The sequence below is a fragment of the Phaenicophaeus curvirostris genome, chromosome 6 (genome assembly GCF_032191515.1).
Source record: "Phaenicophaeus curvirostris isolate KB17595 chromosome 6, BPBGC_Pcur_1.0, whole genome shotgun sequence".
In the NCBI taxonomy this organism is placed as follows: domain Eukaryota; kingdom Metazoa; phylum Chordata; class Aves; order Cuculiformes; family Cuculidae; genus Phaenicophaeus; species Phaenicophaeus curvirostris.
In genome coordinates this window covers 58,697,945-58,707,629 of record NC_091397.1, presented here as the reverse complement: position 1 = coordinate 58,707,629, position 9,685 = coordinate 58,697,945, and the positions used below count along the sequence as shown (strand labels likewise).

Genomic DNA, 9,685 nt, shown 5'->3' with positions numbered 1-9,685 from the left:
TAAAAATAAAAATTAGGAGTTGAGATGCAGCTATTGAGTCATATAACAAATTGCAAATGAGCATAAAAAAAGATTGGTTATAACTCTTGGTCAGAAGTCATAGCTGGATTGATAAAACACAGCTCAAAGTTGCTGCATCTTAAACCATCACATTCAGTTATTCTGATAACTGATTTCAATGCTTTTAATAGATTTCTTCTCTTATTTTCTAAATGGGCACAACAGTCTTTTCATGTTTATTCTTCAAATTGTGCATACAAATTTCTTATAAAATCTGATATACCAATGCTGCTTGGTAAGAGTTCAAAATGTTAGTAAAGGCAGAGAGGTTAACTAAAATATTTTAAAATGTTAGGTTTCCTAGTGCAGCTTCACCTTGTAGAAGCTAAGGTCATTTCACTGTTGCTAGTTACAGCTCTGTCTGAATGAGGCGTAGTGCTTTCTTCATGTTCTCTATTACTGAAAGAAAAATAAAGAAAAACTGTAAAAATGTACTTAAAATGCAATTGAACAACTAAAACCCCACCTAGTCTGATTAGTAAATTGTTCAGATTGAAATAAATTTGTGGTCACGTATTTTGATAGAGAGCTTTCTATTGTGAAAATTCTGGCACTGATACTAAAGCAGAAGGTAAAAAGTTCGAAAAATCAGGATTGTTAACTTAAAGAAATTTAACAAGACTCCTTTCAACTCCCTCGTTTCTCAGCAGCCAGCCCAGTAATCAGATGTGACATGCATATTTGAGGTGAGATATTGCACTGATGTCAGGTAGATAGTGTAGAGTAAGGACAAGTTTAACCTGAAAAATCACATTCCTTTCTGAAATATGGGTGTTAGGTAGTACGTAGCTAACCATCGGCGTTTCTTTACCAATGCCCTCCCACCACTGGCTGTTTAGGTTGCACAGCTGAATGCTTTTGAGAGTAGTGTGCTTCACCACTCTCCAGCAAACTGCTCAGATCTTGATCCTGAAAGTCCTCACCCATGATCTTTCAGTTTGTTTTACTTGAGTAGTGCCTATAAATTCAGGTGGACAAGAGGTGGGCTCAAGTGTTTTGCTAGAACAGGTTAGACTATTATAATTCATTGCAAATGCTCATACACAATCTTATTATTTTCAGTTCTTAACAAATGATCGGGACAGGGTGTATCCGGCTGCTTACAATGAGAAATGCGACGTAACACAACAAAGGGGGCACTTACAGAATGGTACGTCCTGTGGTTCGTATGCGTAAAGCCGGTTGGAGTATCTTCCTGTGATATCAGCTCTTACTGTAAGAGATGGGTCTGAAAAAGTAACGATTTCCATTCTCACAACAGCAGAGGGCAATGTCCGTGGCGTTGACAGCCCTGTTTCTGAGGTGTTCTGATTTCATCAACAAGGCAACTACGAGACCGTTATGCTCTGTTCCAACCAGCTGCTCTTTACTTGCAGAAATCCCAAGCAAAAGCTTATGCTTATTTGTATATTATGTAGATAAGTTTAAATGATAGATCATACATGCATTTCAGCCATATTTAAAGAGAAATAGCCTGTTTTACGAGTTCTGAGATAACATCAGGTGAGGTCGGTTTGACTGGATGCATACGTAGCAAGGGTCATGTGTGCCTAGTACAATATTAGCATGACCAACCCACAGACTTCAGGACGCAAATCTTCTGATTTTTAACGTTTCCCTGATGGAAGCAGGTTGTTGTGGACATCTCTTCTCCCAGTTCCCCTTCCAAGCTTTTTGTTAATTAACTGACTCTGTCTGAGTGTCGACTTCGTCTCCCCTAACCCTGGATGCCACCACAGAGCTAGTCACTCTAGGCTCCCTGTACAGTCAGGAAAATGGAATAGGCACTCTAGGGCACGATTTGTTTGATCTATTCTAAGAGTCAGCTTTATGATGGGGTAAATCACTCCTTAGATACCACTATTCTCTTGCCCCGTGGTAATGCCAGCAGTGTGAACATATATATTCAACCAGACCTCTGACTCTTTTCAGTAAACATTGTCATATAATAGGAGAAAGAGCCCAGATGCTAACAGACTTTTAAGCATCTTGCTCTCAAGCACCCTCAGGTACGTCTCTGTAACCTAAGGAAGTTTATGAGAGTCAAAGCCTGTGATGGAGGCAGAGCTGAAACGAGATCTGCCAGTTTCTAGATGAATGTCATGGTAATGATAAGTTTTTAGGTATTTTCTTTTTGCAAAAGGAGTAATTCTGATGTCCTCGAAAGAAGACACAGTTATAGATTCATATATCACACCACTGAACGTGCATAAATATTGTACATACCTACAAACATGATTCGAGGCACGTATTGTCCATCAGGTGACAGGTTTTTATCTGTGGTTTCGTGCTGGCAGAGAAATTAAAGCTAATTATTAAAATATTTCTGTAATTTTTGGTGAATTGGTACAACCTGTGAATAGTCTTGTCCCAGAGGACAAACCAAAGAAAGTTACTGCTTGTGTGTTTATACACATGCACAAATATGTGTACTTGCATGTTACTGAAATGCCAGAGATATTTCATAGAATCATAGAATAACCAGGTTGGAAGAGACCCACCAGATCATGGAGTCCAACCATTCCTATCAGTTCTTCTTAAGCATGAAAATTGTTTTGATTTTAAATATTTTCAGATTAGGGCATTCTAAATATCTGTGCAAATCTCCTGGGGATTTCTGTTAGCCACAGACACCACTGGGAACAACATTTCTGGATACGTATAATAGAATACATTGCCAAATAAATAAATTTAGCTAAAATGACATGAAAAAGGAAGACAGAAAAAAAAAAATCTAAAAATCACAGAATCACAGAATAACCAGGTTGGAAGAGACCCACCGGATCATCGAGTCCAACCGTTAAATGATACAAGTCAAAGCCCCCCAAGCCCCTCATACCATGAGATTCAGCATAACAAAGTCATTTTGGGCCATTTCCTGTATCTCTTCACTTTCAGCAAAGGCTTTCTTCAGGGCTAGAAAAGATACAGTCATTTTGAAATCCATGTCAAACACTGCTTTTCCTTCTAAATTCAGGCACCGTGTTGGCCTCAACCGTTCTATTGCTGTCTCTGCTGATTCACGTTCCTGAGGAGACCCTTGAGGGGTTCTATCACTGTCTCTTTGGGTTTTTGACCCGGTACAGTTTCCCAGCTATGAAGATGGAAGCTCTCTTTTGTTTTTTACAAAGCCCGTCTCAATGGACACCATGTCTCAGCTTGACAATAGTGCATTATGCTCGGCAAATCCTTATTAGATCGATTTCAGCAGCCCTGTCCTCACCTCCTTCTGTAGTTACCAGTTCAGGAGAAACAATATTAAATCTGTTCAATGAGTCAGTAGCAAATCTGTGTCTCTTAATCTAAACAGAAAAGGGCTGTATTAGGGAAAGCAGGTGAGCAGCACGGAGTATTCTTCCTGCTCTTTTTGGAGTTTTTGTAAATAACAGTAATACATTCTTAGCTTTTCAAACATATTTTCATTTACGTATTCCTTTAAGTAACTTTCAGTAAGTGCAAGGTAAATACATAAGTAAGTGCAGCTTCTTATAAACGTATTCACAAAACTTTGATGCTCAAAAAATCAAAATTACCTTGGCAGTACTGACAGTCTTCCAAATGATGAATTACCATCAGTGGCTTGTTGCTTTAATAATAATAAAAGATGTAGTTAGACCATTAGACAAATATGCAAATGGGTTATTTTCTCAGTAGACTGAAAAAGACATATTTCATCTTACGTTAACCCACGGTAAGACTATACAGGCAAAGAACTATACAGGTAAAGAATTACAGGCATTTTTGAGCAAGGGAAAAGCACATAACTCCTTCATAAAAGAAAGAAATAGAACAACAGAGTTTCTGTAGCTAAATAGGTTTTCTGAAGTAAGAAATTCTAGAAGAAACAAACAAGAGACCCATCGTTATTTCATCCCCAGTTAGTCTATAATCGAATTGAAGAGGCAGTTAATATTGCTTAGATGTGGTGTTCTCCATAATTAAGAAATTAAAAATAATCTGTGTGAACTGGAATAAAATAACTTTTATAAAATTGTGTTTATGATCAAATGCTTCAGATGAAAATGTTCATGTCATTTAAGCTTTCTTAGATTTAGGTTGGAATTTTCATTTCTACCAGGACAGTGAGAAGCTTTGAGTACATCATGAACACATGCCAGCTAATAAAGTGTTGGGGAAAACATCAGAGACAGTAGGTCACTGTGCAAGAGCAAATGTAACTGACTAAGGTTGACTTAGGACTAATCTGAGGAATAATTTTATATATACATATGTGTGTGTATATATATATATATACACATAAAAGACATATCTTTTAAATTTTAATATCTATTTATCATAGCTTATCTGAATGACAACACTGCTCTTGTGACAAAGAAACAACAATGTTAAACACGGAGTTGCCTGTTGGTAAATGATGCTGCTTCAGAGACACAAGACCCCTGCAACTACATTTATTTTTAGACACTACATCAATTTTATTTAACCAGGAGGTCTGCACATCAGCTGTCATAGTGTTTCTTTTTCTGTTGCATTATAGCGTGTTCAGGTACGACCGTCTAATTAACAACTTTGTCTCTAAATGTCTTACCTTTTTTTTGCTTGATAAAGCCCTTCTTCATAAGTTTGTACCCAGGTAATTTCATCTCCCCACCCTGGAAATATAACAGTAGAATTAACTGGTGGTGAAGTGAATAACTCGTAACAAATTACATTTTTTTTATATTTATCACTAGTTATACACAAATAGGATTTGTGTTTTTTCAAAGTTTCCCCAAAGCTTTGAATGCCCAAACCCTACATCTGGTTGAGTATCTAGTTCAAGTCTTCTAGCAAACCTACTAGATCTCTTTCGGAATTCTCACAGGTCCCTAAATCAGCAGCCAAACCCTTTATATCTTTATATATTCTGCTCCATATTTCATGTACGCCCTGGAGCTTAAAGAGAAAGATGGCTTATGAAGTTAGAGAGAAATAAAATATGGTAGTTGAATAAGAATGAGCATACTACGTTGTTAGAATAGTCTTGTATTTTAAGTTAATTCTGGAGCCATGAATATCAATCCCAGGCGTCGCAAGTACTTATAATTCAATAAAAGAATGTCTGTTAAGCAAAAATCTCCACCTAAAAAAATCCTAATGCAACATCAGCTTCATAGCTCATCCTTAGCTGGTGATAGACTGAGATCAAAAAGCAAATTGTCCCGTTGGTTTCATGCCTTCAGATCCCAAAGCTGCCAAGCCCTGTGTAGTAGATCTTGGCCTTCCAGGCAGTGCTGCTCCGTTCATGATGGGCCTCATGGGAATTGTAGAACAGATTCTGGATCTGGACCAGGTTAAGGCTCTGTATCTGGTTATGAAACGATTTGCTGTTGGCTTTCTCACAGGACAATGGCTTGTGATTCTACGAGGTCATCTCGTCTTTCAGGAGAGGGCTTTCATCTACAGATCTGTCCGGTGATGGTGGGATTCTGGTGTGTTGGCTGGTGTGTTCCCAGCCCCATGAAGTCAGCAGTAGTAGGTAACTACACAGAGGAGTCTTAACACTAGAGAATCACACCTCAGCAAGAACATATATGCTTTCAGGTATATTCTAAATGATAACCTTTGCTGGTTATATGGGAAGATGAGGAGGCAACTACACAAAGTTAATGTACGGTACCTCTTGACAGTGTCTGAGGTGCTCTTTTTTCCTTTTGGATTGCCATTGCAAGGTTGGAAGAGACTGCAATTAACAGGAGGGACAACGCCAATGGTGAATGGAGCATTATTTCTCTGAGAAGATCCCTTTCAATGCAGCAATGACACTGGAAGACAAAGCAATAGCTCTAGTCACATGGATTTGTCACCTAGTGCAGTGTAAATCAATGTGTTAGTGGTATCCTAACAGTCTATACTATGGAAGTAGTTTTGACTATTTCTAAAAAGGCCTTTGTGAGAAAAGTGCGAAATGGAGATGCTTAATTTTGTCATGGAGTACTTCTTTCATCTGTCAGAATTAGGCAGCAGGGAACAGTTCTCATGACAAGTGTGATCAGTGGAACAAAGTTAATTTCAGTGCATTTCTGATCACCTAGTATTGGTTTTTTATGAACTAGTGCAGCATTGTAATACTGGATCATGAGAATTTCAAGAGAGTGCTAGTAGTTGTTCACTCGTCAGCTTTTTCATTTCAGTGAAATGTAACAGCACGGGATCTTTTTCACAGATAGTAAATTTTCTGGTTAAAAGATGTTTCATAGTAAGACGTGTTAACATTTGCCTCTAGATAGAGTACATTTTATATTGGCAAATCCCTCCAAAATGTTGAAATTGCCATAATCTTTTTTCAGTCTGCACTCTGAACCAGGATGTTAAAGGCTGTGAGATAAGAAAGAAATTTCCACCCATTTCTCAAAATGAAAATTCAAAAATTTTCTTCATTCTTCATGGCATTTTTGAACTGTTTTTCAGCTCAAGTCCTCCTTAATACGACAATCTACCTATGGTCTTGGCTATTTCAGTATCTGGAAGATTCCTTCTCTTCCTAACAAAGTTCATTATAAGAAATTCAGTAACTTCTCATCTTGATTAAAGTCAGAGGAAATAATGGTGGTTGAGGAAAGGCATTACAAAGCCAATTTTTTTAAATTATAGGTCTTCTTTCTGCCTGGTACAATCATCTTTAGGCATGTAGCCCAGGATACTACCCAGTACGCTTATCAGTTCTTGCTGGAGATCCCACTTTTCAGAGGCTGAGCTTTAAGACTTAGCAGGACAACCAGTTGATAAAGGCTTTGACTGAAATACAAAAAAATAATCCCCCAAAGCACTTGTGCCTGTATTGATAAGAAAATTTCAAACTTGAATTTCAGTGTGATACTCAATATGGAATTATAGCTCTGAGCACTGGCAAAAGAAGCTGCTTTGTGCTTCTTAGGACAGAAAGGCATGAAAACTGCAGCAGCTTTTTTCCTTACTTTAATGAATTCTTCAACATTACTAACATTACTGTGAACACTTCAGTTTCAGGTGAAGACATTCAAATACCTCTTCCTGTAGCTGGCAATCTCAGTTCAAGAAAACTATCCTATTCCAGTGACTGGAGAAAAAACCTGCACATTAAAATATGCCAAATTTTAGAAAAAAAATTAAGTATAATTTCATAGTAAGAATTATCTTTTCCTGAAGGTTGTTAAAATAAATAATATGTCCATTACACTATTTTTCTCCTCAGTCTTGTCCACAATAGTTCCCTTTCCCACTGCATGGCATCAGAAATCTAGAGTTGTTCTTTGTTTCACGTGATTTACTTCTTAGGCTTGTTTATGTTAGCCATTGTTGAGTGAATTTTAGAAGGGAGTATCTTTTGGTGGTAATTAATTATGCATATTAATTTGGTGATTGGAGATTATGGATGTTCAATAGGAAATTGTGAAGTTTTCCAGCGTTTCCTAAGGAGAGATTATAACTTTTCTTTAAGTCTGGGGAATAAGGATTTTTTGCTAATAAAAATTCCATTAAATTTTCCCCATGTTTGTGCAGACCACTAGCTTCAGTCAGTAAAAGAGGATCATTATACACTGCTCCCATACTCTTGACAAATGAGTATTTGTAGCAATTCTATGTGAAAATTAGTAACTATCTTTAGTATCGGTTTATTTATTAGGTGTTAAGAATAAAATCCAGCATTGATACTAACATGTTAAAATGCTATTTAAATATAAATAGTATGTCTTTGAAATCACACCAGATTATGTCTCAATAACAAAGATATGGAATGCATGAATCAGTTCTTTCTTTCATGATGTATTTGTAAGAAAATCAAGGTATTAATCTCTTCAAGTCACAGGATTAATTATCTGAGGCTTTAATAATTGATCATCATCCTATTTAAAACCAATAGGATTTTGGAAGTGTAATTTATGGAGCTGAGGCTGGAGGCAATTAAAATTCAATATTCTGAATTTTTGATGTTTCATGATCCAATGTTAGTTAATTGATTAAGAGAAAAATATGACAGCCAACACCGTATAAATTGCCTTCATATCTCTATCAGAACAAATGTTTTGCTAGCTAATCTCTAAGCATCTATCATTTGTCTTTTGATGTATAACCACACTTGTAATGAATTTGTCAACCAAACCTTGTTACTGTACTAAAGAAAAGTTAAAAATGAGAAATATTTGCTCACCAGTAGCGATCAGTTCTCCTTTTTCTGGAACTGGTACTTAAATATCAGTGTGATTTGAGCACAGAACACCTGAGCTGCCCAGGTCTCTGTGTAGCAACAACAGCACATTCACCTGGGAAAAAATGAGAGGAACCTTTTAGCTGAAAACCAAACTGACGTGTTTCTACCCTCCCCCTTGCTTTTCTGCCATCCCTCTAGCTTTTGCTCTTGTGAGTTCTCATGATTATACGCTAAACCCTTGGATTTCTCTTCATCTCGAATTGTATCAGGTGTCTTGCATGAGGACTGGGAATAAACAGTGGTTTATGTGTTTCTGCTACCGCCCCCTCAAACACTTTGATTCTGGCTTATGTCCAGTGAAAAAAGAAACCAGCAATGAAAGGTGCAACTGTAGGTGCTTTTGTTCCCAGTGAATGGCTGAGTTCACTGGTGCTTAAAGATTGGTATGAACCTAATAAGAAGACATAAGGGCTGCTTTGTACAGAGGGATGTAATTCACAAATAAAAGGAATATTTTTTTGGGGGGGCAATAAATTTTTTTATTTAAGGAATATGGTTTCGTGTATTGGAGTATTGCTTCTCCGAGTTGTAGTTTGAAAATGATCTGACTCTTCGGATGTGATGCTCAATATAATTTTGGCCTAATGCGTCTAATACAAGAAAAATGCTTTACTCATTGTCTGTGAGCAAAGAAAGAATTAGCTGGATCACTTTTTCCCTCCTGCTTGGGTAGCTTTTATGAAAGAATCAGAAGCAATCTTATTTTGGTTCTTCCTTTCCCATTTATTTATTTATATGGTCTATACATTTACACTTTTTTCCTCCTCCTTTTCAAGTAAAGTCTGAATCCTTAGTCTTTGATCTTTTGATCTACTGCTGTTTGTTGTCACTTACATGTGTATGATTAATGATGTGCAGTTTTCGTACTATCAACTATTTTTGTACCAAAAAGTGCAAAATGTGACTTTTTGTATTTTTAGTGCTGAGTTGTCATTTACGTTTGTAATGGAGAATTAAAAGTTGCATTTCCAGTTAAAAAATTACAGTAACTGCTTTTTAAGTCTGGCTGAAAAAGCAAGGAATGCAGTTTGTTACAAAAGAAATGCAGGCAGATCTTTAAATCAAAGTGCTATATTGCATTTCTTAATTTTAAAATTTAAGCAAATAAAAAGGATGATCAGAAGTAAAGCCGAGGATGATTTAAGGAACTTCCCTCCATCCAAGCTTTGGGTTTTCACATAGACATTCCAGGCACTGAAACTTCAACTCTTCTTACCCTCCAACTTACTACAGATCGTTAAGTAATTAGAAATACAGACATTTTACAAGTGTACTGAAGTGTATTGCTGCTCAGCTCTGAGATCCTGTATTCTTTACCACACTGGTTTCTTATTTTAGGGAGTAATGGGGCAGACATTCAATTGAATAGATTAAAATTAGTACTGAGCTACGTATCAGTGCCCTCATTCAACAAGTGGAGTTCAACAAGGTGTC

The 9,685-nt window shown here is 36.9% G+C and overlaps 1 protein-coding gene across 1 annotated transcript; it reads right to left on the bottom strand.

Annotated features, from left to right (window-relative positions):
* Positions 1–320: 320 nt before the first annotated feature.
* Positions 321–8,332, bottom strand: AGR3 (anterior gradient 3, protein disulphide isomerase family member). The gene is made up of 8 exons (XM_069859087.1): positions 8,192–8,332; positions 5,681–5,825; positions 4,610–4,673; positions 3,594–3,646; positions 2,900–2,976; positions 2,287–2,350; positions 1,205–1,288; positions 321–459 (listed from the first exon to the last, which is right to left on the bottom strand). The coding sequence occupies exons 2-8, from the start codon at positions 5,784–5,786 to the stop codon at positions 410–412; spliced, it is 498 nt and encodes a 165-aa protein (XP_069715188.1). The 5' UTR covers positions 5,787–5,825; positions 8,192–8,332; the 3' UTR covers positions 321–409.
* Between the last annotated feature and the right edge of the window lie 1,353 nt (positions 8,333–9,685).

What these genes read in the sequence shown, in the direction of transcription:
- AGR3 (XM_069859087.1), bottom strand. Translation starts at nt 5,786, where the DNA reads ATGCTCCATTCACCATTGGCGTTGTCCCTCCTGTTAATTGCAGTCTCT. An exon ending in AGACTGTCAGTACTGCCAAG is followed by an intron (nt 2,977 to 3,593) that starts GTAATTTTGATT and finishes TATCTTTTCTAG; the next exon opens with CCCTGAAGAAAGCCTTTGCT. An exon ending in TTGTTATGCTGAATCTCATG is followed by an intron (nt 2,351 to 2,899) that starts GTATGAGGGGCT and finishes TTTCTCTGCCAG; the next exon opens with CACGAAACCACAGATAAAAA.